Below are 18981 nucleotides of genomic sequence, written 5' to 3'. Positions count from 1 at the left end.
TATCGCAATGGCGTCTCTCCCGGTCAACGAAGCAATTTGTCCTTTTCTCTGCTACTAAATCCATCTTATCTGTATGCGCGAGGATCGATCGCTTTACAGCTGAAATCGACTAATACACACGTAGCTATTTAGCATATGGAAAGTTATAATGTATTTGGCAATAAGTTAACGAGAAATTAAATCTGTAAGCATCACTATAAGACGGCAGTATTCGATTTAGTATCTACCTTAAGGGATTTTGAGATTTTTTTATGCGAGTATAGTGAATGGAATACAAAATTTGACCGAATTTCTAGAAATAATTTCAATTTCACAGTATAACAGTCAACTAAAAATAAATTCAAGTTCTACTATTTCTCCGATGGATTAATATTTTGTTTTAATATTCTATATGAAATTACAGAGAACGCACTTACATCAATCGATATAGTAATTCTTTCGAGCAATATAGTTTTACTTTCAAATTGTTTCGTGATAAAGTTTATCCCGATCGCTTCTTCAAACTTGACGAAGTCTTACATAAGCGTATTACTTGAAGTAAGTACCAATTTAGCCATCCGCTGCCGCAGAAATCACGCACGCGTCAGATATAGGTCCACGAGAACCGCGCAGCGAACGAATCCGAAAATATAATGGACATTATCAACGGCAAAGTTCCGTCGCCAGTATTGCAAATAAGTTCGAAACTGTCGTCAGGATTTTCCTTCTTCCGCTCCGCGACGTTCGCTTTACAGTATAAAGCACGATGTACCTGCAAAGTAGCGTCGGAAGAAAGTACGACGATAACAGCCCGCCACTAATACCACTGACTCACCCGTGCGACGATACATACACGCACGCTGTTTGTTCGTCCCAGTTACCCATTACCAAACTCCTACACTTCCGATACTTAGTTGCCGTCGAGGCAATCGCGACGAAACTTCGACGGTTCGTTTCGAAACGATGGTTATCGTTATCAAATAAGGGAAGTGAGCTCGTTCCGCTATTGCAATCGGGACAGTGACGGGTACGTACTTGCCAGACGTACGATATGCCTCGAGACAGGCGTCACCGGTGCAGTGATTTCAATGTTTTGTCTAACGGACTGGTGGACGGTCTCCTCTCGTCGAGGGTTGGCGGCAAACTTGTCCGCTTGCCTCGAAGGAAATTATGTCGGCTAACGAGAGACAGAATTGATTACCGAACCGCTTCATACTGTTCCCTCATTTTATCCTCCAAGCTTCGAAAACACTTTCGTTTGTGTTAAAAAATTATAAAGTGTTGAAAGAATGTAGGGTAAAGGACCCAATTACTGTCACCTGAATAATTGACTCTGACATTATTGCACGGTTTTTGTATTTATTGGTGAAAAGTATAAGCTTCTCTGTTTATTTATTATTATTTAATATGTTTAGTTGGAGAAAAAATGTTTGTGACTTTTAAACTCTCTATTTTTATTTATAAATTCATTGATTTAGAAAAACGTAAATTTAGAACGTGGTCGATGGAATTATTGCCAACTAACCAAATACTGGTTATCTCATTTTCTGGTTATCTCATTTTAAAGTCATGTCGCTGCGTGTACCTGAGAAACTACTGCCATGGCAGTAATACTAAAATGCTTGAAACGCTTGTACCAATCACACAAATATTAAATAAAAACACTTAATCAATCGTTGAATTTCAATTGTTATTACTTTCCATGATGCTTATATTATCTAAAACATTATTATGTTAACAGCTTAAATATTACAATTTCTTTAATGCCTTGTTTTTTCTTTCGCTAGTAAGGAAGTCATCCCTTTCACGCTTCTAATATTCGCTTAAAATTTTGGATCGCCTTATCAAAATTAATGAAGAAAAAATGAAGTGCTGTTTTTTGTGTCGTATAAATAACAATTTCAATTGTACGTTAATTTTTTTTTTACGTATGATTTCACAAGGTATAATCGTTATTTTGGGTAAAACAGCTGAGGGTGACAGTAATTGGGTCCTCCCTGAAGGTATGTATTATTATACGCGTCTGGACGCAGCGTCAAGAAATTCAAAGTCGATTTTCTCGAAAATGAAGCGCGATATCAAAAAAAGTTACTGCTTCCTTTCAACTTATAACAAGCAAATAAGTCGAGAAGAAGGAATACAATTTTTTGATATTGCGCTTCATTTTCGAGAAGATCGACTTTTAAATTTTTAACGTTGTGTCCAGTCGCGTATAGGAAAACCTACCGCAAGGGGGACCTTGATGCACGCAAAGTAATTGTAAAGAACGGCGTTGGAATCAGTCACTATGAAACAGGATGATTAAAATACCTGTAGTAATTTAAAAGTGCAAATACTATAACCTAGGGCAAAGGTGACTGTTTTCAAAGTATTCTCTAGGATGTGTTCTTATATTTACTCAAATATATATTATGCTACCTCCCTAATTTACTAATGGATCCCTGCATGTACAAGCAGTACAATTGCGTCATATATTACATGTTAAAATCTTAAGCAGAACTCCCTAAGCAAAATATGTGTGCACTAAGAATTCAAAAGTAACCGTAATCGGTCAACGTCAGATGGTCCTTTTCGTTATAACACGACGGCGTTTATTCATGATGTATGCTTATAATGGACGAGCACGCGAGGGGATGAAGAAGAAGCAACTAAATTTTTCGCTCCGAACCTCTGTCTTCCGTTCTCCAGCTTTCCCCTCCCCATTCGCCCTCGTTCCCTCTGATCGAAGCCGCCGCGAGATTAGAGGCTGCCAAATGAATTAAAAGCCAATTTTAATCAAAAGCGGGCACCGGCTTTTAGGCACGATTACCCCCGATAATAACTGGTAGGATGGGCCCGCGCGTAAGTAGGAAAGAGCGAGACAGAGGGAAAGAAGAATGGATCCCATATATTACTTCTACGTGCTCCTCGCGATACAGGAACCGATTCTTCGTTCGTTACAGGTTCGCAACTAATAGCTGCTTTCGCTGCACAACTAAATACACCAGTGTCTCCCGTTTCGCAACACCTTTCGCCATACTGACGCTGAGATATCGCAGAGAATCTCCCCAATCGAAGTTTCGCCGCTAAGGCCAAAGGACACGGAAAAAAATGGATGAATAAATGGACGAAATTGGAAAACAACCCTCAAGGATTTCGATACTTTTTACGCGGGCAACAAGTGCCTGAGAATGCAGAGAATAGCTTTCGTCTAACTGTTGGTCGCTGAGGCGAGGGGGCGCGAAGAGTTTCGAAAATCGATCCCGGAGGATTTCGATACTTTTTACAGAGGGGCGAGTGCCTGAGAACCACTGGAGCGCCACAATTTCGCGGCGTCGGCGTTATGAAAGCTATAATACGACGCGAAAGCGAGGGGACCGGCACCGACCACGTAAGCAGAGGAACAAGGGAAAAGAGGGCAAAAGAAGAAGGAAAAGGCGCGTATAACCGCGGCTCTTGTTATAAGCCTGGCACGTATAATAGCGATCCCGTTGTTAACACCTGAACGTACGATTGGTCGGTGCACAAGGAACGTCCTCCAGGAGTGTCCGCCGCGGATGCAGCAGATTACAACGGTGACGCAAATGAGAGGAACATACCGGTTGTCCCAGTGCGGATCAAAGCCCAGACGGGTGAAGCAGCTCTGATTTGCCCGACTGACACGGTAATCACAGCTCTCCACAACTAGAATAATTAAATTCCAAGCTGAACGGATACTGCCGCAGCTGGTAATCTCTTCTTCTTCGTTCCTCGACACGGTTTACTCGCTCTTCCCCTTTACCCTGGCTCCTCTTCGTCATATCAAGCGGCAAGATGTCACATCCTCCAGTATAGGTATGCATATGTATGTGTATCGTGGCTGCGCGAGATGCTGGCCAGTGGTTGAAAGAGAATGGAGCTCTTCGTGGGCAGATTAAGGTCGTTTAACCCGATAAAAATGTCACGACGATTGGTGTAATTACAACTGTTGTCCGCGGCGACGATTGGGGCTGGGTATTCTAGTCGGATAATTAGAAGCCGGTAATTACTATTTGTCTCGATCATTGATTATAGCTATTATCGAGTTACGCTTGACATGCCTCGCTGTGATTTTGAAATACTCGAGGCATTCATCTGTTCTTTAAGTGATGGCCTTTGGAGCTATTAGATCGCAAATGGATGAAAGTATACTGTGTAGAGTGGGTATGGAGAGTGTGTTCCTGCGGGTCCCTTTCCATCACTGACATTCGTACATATATCATAGGAGACAATTTTATCCATGCATTAAGAAGCTTATGTCAAGTATCTACTTAACGATGGCTTCTTAATGACACGTCATTCTGATTGAATTTAATTTGACGAATCGACAGAAAAACATACGTCGCATCGCGTTGTTACAAAATTTCTTATATTTGAGAATTCAAGGAAGTTAGCATTTTATCTGACGCCCTTACCTATGAGGAAGCTCACGATTTCGATATAATATTATGGCACTTAAGCCTAAAAAATTTATTTTATTTTATACTAGTGGATGTACCTGCTCTCGCGCGAGAAATTGTATGTTTTGGGAATCAAATTTTAGTTCGCACGTAAAGATAGGTTATAATATATCGGGAATGAAAAAGCAGCATAAGGTTTGGAGTTGGTAAAACAATTGACAACTATGGACAGTCAAAGATTTAAACACTTTACAGCACCTGTTTTTGGCTTTAGCAGCACATCTGCTCGGAAAGCGAGAGAATTAAATGGCTTAAAACCTTCCCCGAGAATTGGAGAGAAAGTTAAAAAAAATCGCTTCGAAATTGATCTATTAGTTCTTGAGTTATCAGATAAGAGACGGACAGATGATTATATTTTATATACGTAGAGAAGAGAAGAAGAGAAGAAGAGAAGAAGAGAAGAAGAGAAGAAGAGAAGGAGAGAAGAAGAGAAGAAGAGAAGAAGAGAAGAAGAGAAGAAGAGAAGAAGAGAAGAAGAGAAGAAGAGAAGAAGAGAAGAAGAGAAGAAGAGAAGAAGAGAAGAAGAGAAGAAGAGAAGAAGAGAAGAAGAGAAGAAGAGAAGAAGAGAAGAAGAGAAGAAGAGAAGAAGAGAAGAAGAGAAGAAGAGAAGAAGAGAAGAAGAGAAGAAGAGAAGAAGAGAAGAAGAGAAGAAGAGAAGAAGAGAAGAAGAGAAGAAGAGAAGAAGAGAAGAAGAGAAGAAGAGAAGAAGAGAAGAAGAGAAGAAGAGAAGAAGAGAAGAAGAGAAGAAGAGAAGAAGAGAAGAAGAGAAGAAGAGAAGAAGAGATGAAGAGAGGAATAAGAGAAGAAGAGAGGAATAATAGAAGAAGAGAGGAATAAGAGAAGAAGAGAGGAATAAGAGAAGAAGAGATTTTATATAAATATGTAGAGAAGAGATGAGATTTATAACCAATAAAACTGTACCACTGAAAGATCCTTATTCTATTTACAAAATGCAGTCGTCAAGGTTTCCAAGAATCAATCATTATTCGAGAATTTGAAAAACATCAGCAACGGGCGTAAACATGCTCCAAAACGTACGACAGGTAATAATCCCCGCTTCTTGTTAAATATCGATAGTTTAGACGCGCAGCACCAGCTCTTAAAGTAGTGCTTTAAACCCCAAGAGACTTACAACAAAAAAATTACACTCAAATATAACAAACATATTCACATTATCTACAAATTGCTCTACGATTCCACCGACATTTTAAAATTAATAACTTATCCGGTTTTGGAGCACGAAACAGGAAATCGACAATTTTAAATCGCTCCGGCTTCCACTCCCTACTCCGTTCGAACAGAAAAAGATAAGTATCACAGAAATGCAGTCCGCTCGTAAATTAGTCGTCTCAATATTCCAAGGCAGAGCCCGGCACAGCGATAGCGTCGTAAAGCAGATTCGTAAAGTCGAGGTGACTAATTAGCGGCAAGTATACAAACAAACAATTTCCCATGCGAAGCTAATTATCTCTGGAGCCCGCCGACACACAGAAAGAATTCACGAGCCCCGCTATCCCGCTCGGCCGTTAGAATTCAAAGCTTCAAGGACGCTCTCACGGTGTCTGAAACTCCTCGCGCAGAGCGAGTGGAGCGAAGTCGGTCCGTTTCGCGAATGGAGCTTGAGTAATCGTCGGTCAGGAGAGGCTCGTTGTCTGGAGTAAAACGCCGCCGAGAGAGGTAGGACGGCGACGCGATTAACAGAAGGAAAAGATGGAGGCAGAGCGGCAGCAGCGGCGGCAGGAGCAGCAGCAACGGCGACGGCAGCAGCATTCAGATACGGAGGAGGTGGAAAAGAGGAGGAAGAGGTGGACGAAGGTGATGGATCTCGGGGAGGTGCAGACGCGGCGCAGCGTGCGGCGCGAAAACTGGCTCCTCTGTTTGCACAAGCCTTCTTCCCTCCTTTCAGACCTTCCTTTTCTCCCCTTCCTCGCGAGCGAGAGCCAGAAGAGGAGCCGCCTCGATCTCGCGCCGCGGATAGGGCGGACAGCTCGTTGTTGGCACTGACTGCGGGCAGGCCTGAAAATTCCACGTTACCGCGAAATCCTGCTGGTAACGACGGTTATGACTGCGACCCCTGCAGAAAGGCTAACAACAGGCGTCCAGAAATTTCGGGCTGCCTATTCGAATCCCAAGACTGATGCATTCTCGTAGAAACGATAACTGCTAGTAAGGTTCCACGTGCTTTCATTTGAATAACTTTATCGTTTAGCGAAATTAACAAGACAGATGAATGCTGATAAGGCTGATTTTTTCATTCTGCTATGCAAATTATTGATTTACATAGTCCATGAATGTATTTTTGGCGGCCGTCACGTGCCCACTAAAAACCAGCTATGTACACCGCAACTGTTCACGCAATCGGTTATTATTTCAGCAATCCTTGCAACGTCTCTCGTAAAATTCCCGACGTTTCAATGTACAGATCGCGAGCCGCGGATTTCGTAAATATTTCGCTGCTGCATCACTCACGGACAGTACGCTGAAGTATTAAAGGTACGATACTTTCGCTCTAACTGTCATTAATATCTCGAGCTGGAATTCTAGGAGAACGACCGTGAACCTGCGACGGTGGGGCGCGCGACGACGAGACGGTCCCAATAAATAAGCAGGGGAACGAGTACACGCTCGTTCCACCAGAGCCAATGGCGAGATAAACAGCGTCTAGTCGAAAACAATCGCGACGAAACGAGGCGACGGGACGCTGTAATTCATCCAAAGTCCCCGATGGCCGTTTTCTTTTATTCCTCTCGCTCCTTTCTCCTCGTGCACGTTACTCGCCGTCTCGCGGAAATAGAGCCCGCGCGTTAGTTTGTAAAGATAAAGCTGCCGGCTTGGGAGGGACCCGCGGTGGCGCTTGGTAGCGAAAGCGAACGAGATAAGGCCCTGACCCTAGGTCAATCGATAAGAATCGCTATAAATTAAGATCTTTAGTGCCGTGGCTCGGGACGTTTATCTCCTCGGGGAGCGCGCTACTCTTTCTTTCGGAATCCTTATTAGTCTACGAAACTATCGATTGGAGAAGATAACGTCACGGTCGAGTGGCCCGCGCCGGCCGACTACCCGATTCGATTCAATTAACTGATCGACCTGTCCTGTAAAATGACCGCACACGGCGCGGCGACGAATTTATTTGGGAGCTGTTTAAATGCCAATGTCGCGTGGCTGGCCTTGTTTCGAAGCGACGGCAATAAATTGCACTCGAGCAATTTATTTAATAATACTCGGTGTTTCGAGCACCTCTACCGCGTCGTAAGTCTTGCTTAACGTTAACGTAATACCGCGTGCGTAAGATTTTAGAGCTGCTTGCAATCCTTAAGCCTAGTTTACATTAGTCAACTCGGCCTAGTGAACTGAGCCCAGTACTTGACTCACCCTCGATTGTTTTTGTAGGTATTTACACGATGCTAGTAACAGAAATTCCGAGTGCGAGTGCGGTTCAACGTCGTCGGCTTTTTACACTGCGCAAAAATTGTTTGTTAAGAGGGTATAATGTTTTATTGAATGAGGTTCCTGATCTTATTTGAAGAAGGGAAAAGCAGAAGAAAACGATTGTGGGTATGTGCCTGGATAGGATGGAGAAATCGATTAGGTGCCTCTGCACTTCTCCTCAAAGAGCTTGCAGCTGAGGACTTTCAAGAGTACAGCATGTGCTTAAGAATGCCTCCACACCAATTTACCACTCTTTTGGGTATGGTTGGTGCAAAAATACAAAAACAGGACGCACACATGAGGGATGCAATTCCGCCACAATTAAAGTTGGAAGTGACTTTGAACTTTTGGCATTCTAGCCTTGTTTACATTAGTCAAGTAACTCGGCCTAGTGAACTGAGCCCAATGCTCGGCCCAGCTACTATGCTGTCCGCTCTACCCCTCGACTCGGCTAATACTCGCCCGTTTACTCGACTTTTTTACTCGACCAACTGTTTATACTAGTCGAGTTAGATATGCTTTTTCACACTCGCCACTCTACTCCACCGTTTACTTGACTAATATTAATTATTTATGCTTTACTATTGGTACATTAATGTTCGCTAATAATATAAATACCGTTTCTAGGTTTAAGAGTTTTAACTATTGCAGAATCAAATTTTTCGTTCCTCCAAAATATTAACTTTATGTAAGTGTCAATATCGATTGGATAATTCAACTGTTTTTCTTCTAATAAATTTGTTGTTCTTTAAGACTCTTAAGAATTCTAATTGTAACTTACAATATACCATAATACCTATGCACAGTGTTTAGTGAAATCATTCATATTTTTCGGATCGAAAATGTTGACTTTCTTTGCTGTAGCAATATGATTAATTGCAGTGTTACTTACGGTAGGGTGCATTGTGATCATCGCGTCCTATGGCCTTGATTGAGCGGCCAATTACGGTAACGTTCCCGCTGCTGCAGGTTGAGTAGAGACTCACGGAGCGCACCATTGCCGGCACCGCCCCGCACATCACCACCTGTAATCACAAGCAATTTCGTATTGGACCAAATTTTCATCGATGACAGCCGTATACTTTACTGGAACTGTCCTAAGGATTTACACGTTTTCGGGTGAAAAAAGAATGCAGAGGAAAAGGATTCCAACGGACGAAAGAAAGGAAATGGAAGTTTTACCTTCGTTTAAATACCACGACAAAATTTTTAGACTACATTTGTACATTAGCTAGCGGTATCGTAATTAATTTATAACGATCCAGACTATTGCGAATCGAGATTTAATAAGTTACCCCAGCAATACTACGCGATATTAAATAATCACGAAATTCTATTTAAAAACGTAAAAACAGAAAAATGCGATATTAAATAGTTTTTGCAGTTTGCAACGCTAAGAATTGCAACAGATGTTGGCGGTTATCATTTATAATTGAGGTTTGTAGTTTAAATAAAAAATCGTTCCTCATTCGAAATCTAAAACAAAACGATTGCATAGTTTTATAGAACGTAAAAAGTCGTTAAGTTTTCATTGTAAATTTTTTTTTATATCTACTATAGTTTTCAAGATAGACAGGAAAATAGGAAATCACACATTAACCCTTACAGGGGGATGCCATGTTTTTTCACCGTCACAAAAAAATTCAGAGGAATAGTTCAAGATACAATAAAACAGCCTGCCTAACCTCGAATTAATTTGTCGAACCGTTTTTATACAAAAAATTCACTAAGAATTACCCAATTTTCGGCCCAGCAAGGCGCAATCCCCCTTAAAGGGGTGTTTTGTCGCGTGACAAATATGGGCTTCGTATTCGCATACATGGGACAAATTTCTACAACGTTTACCACCTTGCAATAATCTGATGATTTTAGCGGTAGAAGCAATCGGAACAGCTTCCCTGTATAATGTCGAAAATTCAATTACTGTGTGCTGTTTGACGAACACCGAATGATAGCATTGTTCTAAGAAGAGATTACTAATTCTCAGCATTCTCAGAAGGATGAAGAGACAAATAGGAATTCGCGAGGCATGTTTCCAGTTCGACGACCGAACGCGAAATCGTTAAAGACGTCGCAACTCTTTCACGACCGCCGGCAAGAACATTTTTACGGCCGATTCACATATCGCGGCATCGAATCGTTCGTTGAGTTGTTCGCGCGGATCCTTCTTGCGGCCCGGCGCGCGGGAGTGAAAATCCACGGTGCCGGAGAAAGACAGAGGGACGTCGTTACAGCGGGGCCCACAAAAGATGTATGCCGACGGCGAGATTTGTTAACGAGAGAACACGAGCTGTCCATTAATGGTCGTAGGATCTGACACTTCTTTCATTTCAGAAGTGGCGCCGTAATAATGTTATCACGGCAGACGGTACACTTTATATTGCCAGATCAACTAGGTCCTCCCATGCTTTGGACGGTTGGGAATCATAAAATATTCTCGGTTGCTCTTTTTTTTTTGTGCACGGTACAAAAATAATTGTTGAGCTACGTAAGCAGCCCTTAAGGGTACTAACAAAGGATCCCGAACCAGAACATTAAAAAAATTCTGAAACTTCGCGAATATGTAGCGAATTTCCCCTTAATTACAACGCATTTTGTGTTTGCTGCCCAAATTCACTCTAACGGGGTGAAATTAACCCTCGAGAATTCGGCTATTTTCCGATTTTGTGTTATTACTCGCGAAATGTAACAGATAGAAAAAAAGTTTCGAGACAAAAGTTACTTCTTTTAATTAGATCTATCATTTGGTTAAAAAATATTTCGCAGTTCCCGAATTATAACGGAAAATCGGAAAATAACCGGATTTTTTCAGGGGTCAATTACACCCCTTTAGGGTGAATTTAGACAGCAAACAAAAATTGCGTTGTAATCAGGAGGAAATTCCCTACGTATTCACTTTTTACAAACTTCAAGTGTCGTTATTTTCTAAAAAAAAAAGTTATTTTTGTATTTTTTTCTAGTTTCCCCCTAGGCAGAAGTATATTCTTGAGAATAAAAAAAGTTTCAGTCGAATCGGATAATAACTTTTGGGGATACAGGTCCCACCGATTTGGATCAATTTGTTGACGCCTTGACTTTAACGACTCCCCAGTGCCGTCTGCAATGATTAATTATAAAACAAAAAATATATTTCTATAATCTAAGACATCCTTAATACAATGCAAAAAGTCCCATTAAATTATATATAGTAGTTTTCCTTTAATTAATTCCTAAAGATCACCTATTTTTTTGGGCTCTAGACCGGAACCTCCCCTTAAGTCGCAAAAATTTGTAGATAAAGACGTAACATTTTAGAATACATGTTTACCATTGAAAATTAACATTGAAAGTACCACCGTACCTAAACAGTAATGCCATTTTCAATGATGCGTCGAATATATTTTCCCTGAAAATTAAATCGTGGGCCATTCTGATCCCAGTGCGACAGCCGAGGGTAAATCAATTTTTCTTCTAGCCGTGCGATTCCCTGTCTGTACCAATCATTTGGGTTTCGTGGCAAAAAAGCAACAGGATGCCGCGAACCGTGCAAGCACTTACATGACGCGCGTCTACAATTTCCGTGGCATTAGACGCAAACGATCGGAACTTACTTTGTGACAGTTTCTCTTAGAAACCGCGCGTGGTTGAGACCGCGGGTAAAACCGCCCGCCGCAAACCCACCGCTTTCCTAACAATAAGTCTAAACGCCGACTATACGGCTACAGTTAACGTTTTCTTTTTCTGACAACGAGGTAGCTGCACGCGACGCAATTTTTCCCCAGCCGCAATGCAGCGTTGCATATGCAACGAGAGAGTCCCGGATCTCTAATTAATTCCACGTCATTATTGCGAGAGTGACGTTTCCTCGTTGTAAAAAAAATCTCGCGGGAAGGACGGGCGGGAATGCTTCTGATCGTCTATGAAACGATCGGATGAAATATTTTTGCAGTATTATGCGCTGGCCATTCATTAAATTCTCACCTCGCCGCTGTATCGTCAAGGTAATAGTTCCACGTTTACCCGCGATTCATCCGCGAACGACTCGAACGGGGAACAACTAAATTCATCGACGCCGCGTCTGCCAGCCGCTTAATTATTTATCGGACCGGTGGACCGTTTACTGGGAATACCGGGGCCGCTGGCAACCGGTATGCACGAACTTCATTTAAATACGATTCGAATCTGCTCGCGATAGCCCCATCCCCGCGATTGGCTCCTGATCGTTTAGAATGTATCGATTGTAGATCTTAATCGGTGCTAAATCGAAATACGCGACGCTTGCGCCTCGTTCGATATTACGCCGTGCTCGATGTATATCGTGTTTAAATGGCTGTAATTTCTTACACACCTGTCTATTATGTTATTATTTAATAGTGACGTGTCACAAGACTCCGGGCAGACGTGGCGAATGTAATTTAATGTAAGAGTCAGAGGACGAATATTTCAATAGATTCTTAATAATTGTAATTATTTATTGGTGATGTTCATTTGCATGATGAGTTTTAGTGTATATTGTAAAAACAATTGGTGTTATGAAATCTGAGGTACAATGAAGTATATTTGCAAAATTAATGGGGGACTACTCTCGATGCAAGAATTTCTAGGTGCAATCGCTTTCTGGATATCTGCATTATTTTCAAGCAAATGATTATCAACAATGCTGATGGAGAAAAAATGCTTGATTTATTATTTGAATAGTAATGTATATGAATAATAATCGACGACGTTCTAGCGGCATTAACACAGCGATACATTCCTTGACGTCATCAGACAAGAATATTCGCCTGCAATTGTGCTGAAAACTTCGATATTTTATACTTGATATCTAGAATTTTGATTGATCTTGAATTTTACAATATTCAGTACGAGAAAAAGGTAATCTTCTATTTTATCGTTTTAGGACTGAAATTAGAATCAATTATTTGATAATAAGAACATAATTGTTCATAACTGATAAAGGATTTTTAAAATGTTGAATCCATGAAAGTGTCATATATCTAGTGTGGATTACATTACAAGCTATTTACTCGAAAATATTAGGTCATTTATCACAAATATATGATGAAAAATATCCTGCATTAGTACAATTTCCAGGTAAAGTAAACCACATTAATGCGAACGTTCCATCCGATCTAAAATATTATGCCCATACGTCTACCATCTCCAACCAGACGATTTCTAACTCCAACCTACTATTCGATTTGGTGTTTTAACCTCAGCCTGAGCATTTTACAATAAATCGTAGATTTTATCATAATTTTACTGCATCAGAACATCAAACATCATGCTCCATCGTGCCTCCAAGAATTTTGTCCCTACCCCTAACAATCTTCAACAAAATAGCTTGTAACGCTTAAGTTAGACGGACCACCCTGTACATACAAAGACTAAACTGCATAGTGTACACCATAAAAACTAAAAATTACTCGAAACTACATGCACGTTCATTGTACCCACGCGGCAAAATCCTAAGAACATTCGAAGAGAAATTTACGGTGCAGTTGGGAGTTGTTAGTCCCTGGAAACCAACAATTAAGTAAGTCCAGCAGAGATGGTAGATAGCCTCGTTTCGCGGGGACCGATGGAGTGTCGAATTAGATAATGCATGTGTTACTGCGGCGCCGCGTGAAAAATGCATGCATGCCGGGTCGTATAATGCCCCGTCTCGCGCAAGGGCGGGGAATTAAACATACACGACAAGGAGTCAAAGAGCTCGAAGCCGACGACGGCCAACGTCGGCCATATAAATTGTCGGCCCCGTGAACGCGTAGGAGTGGAAGCACTGATCATTAATCTATGGCAGGTAAGGTGCGCACCAGCGTAATCGACAATTTACTAACAAGCCCTAGATTGACTCTCAGCACGCGATCCTGCCGATGCTCCACCTCCCCGTGCAACGGGGGTATCTTTGATCTGACCCAGTCACCGCTCGCGCGCAAAGATCTGGCACGTATATCCGCGCTTACGTATCCATCGAGCGAGTGAACTATGCAAGTTTACGGGTCCCGCACGAACACGGCCAAAGCCCTCGTTCAAATTTTACACGGCTCGTTAAAGCCGATGTAACTGGGTCAGCAGTATTTCCGTTCAACTATGGGCACAGCGCGAAAACACTCCCGGGCAGCTCGGATTCTTTTTTTGGACGCGATCCTGGGAAAGTAGGGTGATTGTATCTCTCCTGGATGCATAGATAACCGAGGGATACATTTGGAAATCATATTTCCATTATGGATGTCGGTATCTCGGAGCATCAACGAGCATAGGAAGGCTGGTTAGGGGGTTGTACTTGAGAATCATTTGAAACGCAACTCAGATTTATATAATGCTATCCTAATTTAAATAAAAAATATAATTTTATGTGAAAAAAAAAGATGTAAATGAGGGGAATTTTGTGGCAATTCGAAGAACCAATTGAATTATAAGATATGCGGGAGTGAAGCCAAATAAAAGCTTGTAAAAAAGGCTCGAGCCGGGCCTGCGTATTGGTCTTTCCACTAAATAGTAAATAGATATATATCTGTGGTGTGTTACTCACCATCAGGAGGCACAAAATCTTCGCTAAAACGGCAAGCTGTGGTAACCTGCAACAAATGAAAAGACGCGTGTTAAGCGCTCGTCCTTACGATTCGAAATACGGTGGAATGCCGTTTGTTCTGTGCACGTTTTATGCGCAGTGGCACATACCAAGAAACGTATCTCGATTAATATATGCCGCTGTATGCGCAGGATTTCAATTTGTGACATACAACCTAATCATTTGCAATCTGCAGCATGATTTATGGTATGCAAATAAATTTCGCACGATTACGGAGTGCGGTGCCACACGACGGAGGTTACTATTAGCAGCAGTACAAAATGAAAGCGCGGGATGCGGCGGATCGCTTCTGACAGATAAGGGAAGCATATACAAGATAATTAGTGGTGGAAACAAATTACGGTGGACAGATCGTAGCGTGTAGCTAGTTCACGATACTATCTTTGCTCCGATACCTTAATAATATTCCTTTAAACGATGCTGCCTCGAAACACTGCCGCATGCAACCTGCCGTTGGCTCGCAGGCACAGAAATGCATTCTACACTTCTTAGCGCAAATCAATATGCTCAGGTAATTACATCAGACAGAGTTAATGGACAAGTGATTATAGATATATTTAAATTTATGATCTTCGCAACGACTGCTGGACAAATTGTATAATATTGCATGGAGTATTCAATTTTATTATTATCATTTACTAATTATTATATATGTTTGCTGGAGTAAATTAATTCTGTTTTCATGAAATTTTGCAACAGGTGTATTCCTAGTTGTAACAGAATTTGTGGGGAACCCACTTGCGAACTCAATGCTTGGAGTGAAAGCATGTGATGCAAATATAATCACGCCATAATTTACCAAAACGGAAATTATACTAATTTCAAAGTGGAAGAAAGTAAAACCTCTTTCCAATAGAAATTCGTTGACTCTAACGCTACCAGTGGCGCACCCGGGCCTTTGGGGCTTTGTAAAAAGAAAAGAAAACTGGATTTTATTCTTGAAATAATTTTTTATGATCACCTAATGAATTTTATTGAATTTGCATTAAATAAATTTGTATCCGTTCAACTCAGCTCCCCCTAAGATTAATCCTGAGTCCGCCACTGAACACTACACGCAAGCTGCAACTATCACAATCGCCTTATCCCATTTGCATTAAATATTAATTGTGTATAAATCTCAGAAACAGTTTAGAAACACCTTTCCCAAAAGCATAGGTATTTTGTGCGGCATTCAGTTTCGTACCAGACAACAGTTACCACGACTGATAAAGTACTTTTCACTTTCTACAATCTATAAACTTTCTCGTGGATTGCCGCTAGGAGAGCGCCAGTGTTTACAGCGAGTCATTGATTCATATCCTGGATTAAAAGGTGGAACGAGGGTTGTTATTCGCCTCTATGAGTGTCGCCAGATTTACGACGGCAGGAAGAGGAAATCAGGAATCGTAATGTTATGCGCACTGCGCTTATATAGTTTAGTCTAGCAAGGGGAGTGCGCGAGGTTTGTGTCCCCGGTATGTGTAGCAATGTGTGAACTCAAAGGTCTCCGAGAAACCCGAGTTCGAAATTCCTGTGTGTAAGAACAAGAACGATTTGAATAACAAGTCGTTGGAATAATTAAAAATTCGTAGAACTGAGTACACGTGCATGGAAATAATGGAAATGCAACTGGCCATTAGGTGCAACTGAATTATGGTCTTGTGTTCATACATGAGATATGATTGCATGCATCGAGGGTCTGGATACGCCAAAATTTCGGACTCAGTTCGCATCCACGGCACAGAATCAAAATTAACTCCTTACACTCTAAAGGCCGTCCTTAAATTACGCAAGGGTGATTTTGGCAAATTCTCACCCCTCCCTCCTCCAGTATAAGAAGTCGTAAGATTAGATATTCCAACCCCCTGCTTACGTAATATTTTTTACACTTAATTTTTTCAGCTATTAAAATTCTTTTAAAGGTTTGTATAATTCAGTGAACTCGGTTTTTAATTTAAACTAAAACCACTTTTCCGGAACATTAATGATAGAATTTGTATTTATTGAAAATTAGGTTAAAAATATTACGTAAGACGCTGTCTGACTCCTCCACCCCCGTGGAAGAAAACGTAAGAAATTCGCTACCCCTCCCCTCCAGAAAACCTTACGTAATTTAAAGATCACCGCAAATATGCATCTCAAAGGAGAGGTTTTAAGTGTTCGCCTCCGATTGCTTTGGTTTTTAGATATCTTTTAGAGAACCGAAAAATAACAAACGCATGTTTTCTTATTTTTTATTTTTAGTTCGTAAGAAGAGGCACAAAAGTTCTTATTGTTAGTTTAAAAAATATTATAACAGTATGTAGGATCAAGTTTTATAATATTCGTTAAACTAACAAGTTGTACCTCTTCCCACGAACTTTGAGGGGTGGAGCAAATAAATAAGCAGGTATTTGTTATTTAAAAACCTCTCCTTGCCAGGCACGCCAAAGCATAAATCAGCACATTACATGCTGATATCACTAAACTTTAAAAAAAAAAATATACGAATCCGTAATTCGTAGGCTTAAAGGAACGATCAATTTTAAAATTACCATACCGTATCTCTTTCTACTGCAATGTTCCGTATTTTGTACCCGCGGCGTCGAGCAAGAGATCTATGGTCGATCGACGGGCGAATTAGTTGGAGTGCAAAGGGTTAACTACCGTAGCGAACGTGTTAAACGTGTCTCGGAGGCAGCGGGCGCGTGTTCGGTTAGCCTGTGCGGCATAACAGTAGAAATCAAGAGTGACAACGGCGGATAGTACTACCGCCGCGGCTTGTAAATAATAACCCAGTTGCGTACGAGCTGGGTGCTGCGTGCGGTGAGCCGCTGCAACGAGTTGCGTAATGCGAATGCATCTCGTATTACAGAACACAGGTGAGCACCGCGCGCCACCACCACCAACGACGCCGTGAACGTTTATTATACGTTCAGTTTAATTCGCCTGGGTTATTGGCTCGTCGCTGGGCCAGCGGGGTGGACCAAATCTTCCTCTCTTTCGCATCATCCCGCCTACCTCGTTCAAATGCACCGCGATCCGCCGCAAGGAATCCCGTTGGCACGCCGGTGCTCTTAAACCGCACACTTTATTTCGCCGGCGTCAACTGAATCTTTGTAGGAGACGATAGTAAACTCTACTATCCAACTACCTGGGGACTGTTATCCTTCGATACACTGCAATTCCATTTTCTAAGGGTGGACGTTGCTTTTCGACCACCCTGAACTTTTAACTGGCCTCTCGTGGCCGTGAACGGTGAAGTTCCTGCGAGAATTTGGGTATTATATTTTCGTCAGAGGCAGTTAACGAGTAGGCACGTTGACGAAATAAGTCGAGGACTAAATTTTGCAGGAGCAAACGGATTTTCGGGAGGCCAAAGTCGACGTAAACAATTTCATGTGAACAATAATTTATAACAGAACATTTTTGAAGGTTGTAATTTTACGGTAGGTGTACCTATGTATATTTTGCTCGTATGGCGAGAGACAAAAGTTTCGATGCAATCCCCTCCCAAATGTGAATCTTGTGGAACACTGATATAAGTATAGAACGTATTTTCCTAGACTGCCCTAATTTCTCAACATAGAAGAAATCGAGTCGATATTAACCCTTCGTGGTCACGCCTTCTTAGAATCACAAATTGGACACATGGGGTTCACTGCACCCAGCGTTATTTTTGAGTTACAATTTTCGTAATTTTTAATCTTTTAACTTTTCAGTGATAATCGTACATTCGTAATACTCATACAATCGTGCTCTAATAGTCTTCTTCTAGACATGTAAATTTTAATATGTTGAAATTTATATTTGAAGAAATAGTTGTGGACAAAAGCGATTTGTTTTTTGTTAAAACGCACCTAATATTTAAATTTTATTATTAAGATCTAAAAGTTTGCAGGCATATTGGCAAATACATATCCTGGGGCGAGATACACCCCGTGTGATCACGAAGGGTTAAAACAAATTTGAAGTTGCACTTTATTATTATTTCTATAGTATCATACTACTATATATATATATCGTTTATTACTCAACACTAATTTGACTAACATAGTTGGTTGGGAGCTACCTTAACGCCGAGCTTTCAGTTTGTGCAGTTAGCAAGCTATAACTTGAAACGTTATTATTCAATGTGAAAGTCTTAAACTGCGCATAAAAAAGAACCAGGGAGATTTTTCCACGAATCAAGGCGTAGAGAAGAGCAAGCAACTTATTCGTTACAGAAACATCGTACGCTTCAATTTCCTAGCAACTGGAATTAAAGGAACGTAACGATAGTGGACTTATTCTACATCGTGCCTTAACAGATTCGACAATTTAGTTTTAATGTATATTCTATATTTTTATGTATAACGTAGGTGCAAGTTCTGGGAGATAGGCAGGCCATTGGCTTTAATCCACAGGCGTTTATGAGTATTTTATTCATTACTGTATCGGTTTACATAATTGCAATGTTAGTCATAGCAACGATTCGTTGACAGTGCTTGTCAGCCGCCTCGTTAACGACCGCGTATCAAATTGTACAGAGGAATACGCTTGACCGAATGACCGTCCTTCGGTACGAATGGTATTCGTGGC

General features: G+C 41.2%; 1 protein-coding gene across 6 annotated transcripts in view; it reads right to left on the bottom strand.

The window, feature by feature from the left end:
* The window catches only part of LOC143369301 (fibroblast growth factor 18), a 197845-nt gene that overhangs the window by 8139 nt on the left and 170725 nt on the right, over positions 1–18981 (bottom strand). For all 6 annotated transcript variants that reach the window (XR_013085368.1, XM_076813086.1, XM_076813084.1 and 3 more), the window contains exons 2-3: positions 14380–14425; positions 8758–8890 (exon numbers count right to left, since the gene is read on the bottom strand). Coding sequence is in view for 5 of the 6 variants with exons in the window: in XM_076813084.1 (XP_076669199.1) it covers positions 8758–8890; positions 14380–14425 (179 nt within the window). In the remaining variant the exon portion in view is untranslated. The remainder of the gene's footprint in view (positions 1–8757; positions 8891–14379; positions 14426–18981) is intronic.

The sequence above is a fragment of the Andrena cerasifolii genome, chromosome 5 (assembly GCF_050908995.1).
Source record: "Andrena cerasifolii isolate SP2316 chromosome 5, iyAndCera1_principal, whole genome shotgun sequence".
Classification (NCBI taxonomy): Eukaryota; Metazoa; Arthropoda; class Insecta; order Hymenoptera; family Andrenidae; genus Andrena; species Andrena cerasifolii.
Note: the sequence above shows the minus strand (reverse complement) of the source record. Positions and strands in the feature narration are given on the sequence as shown.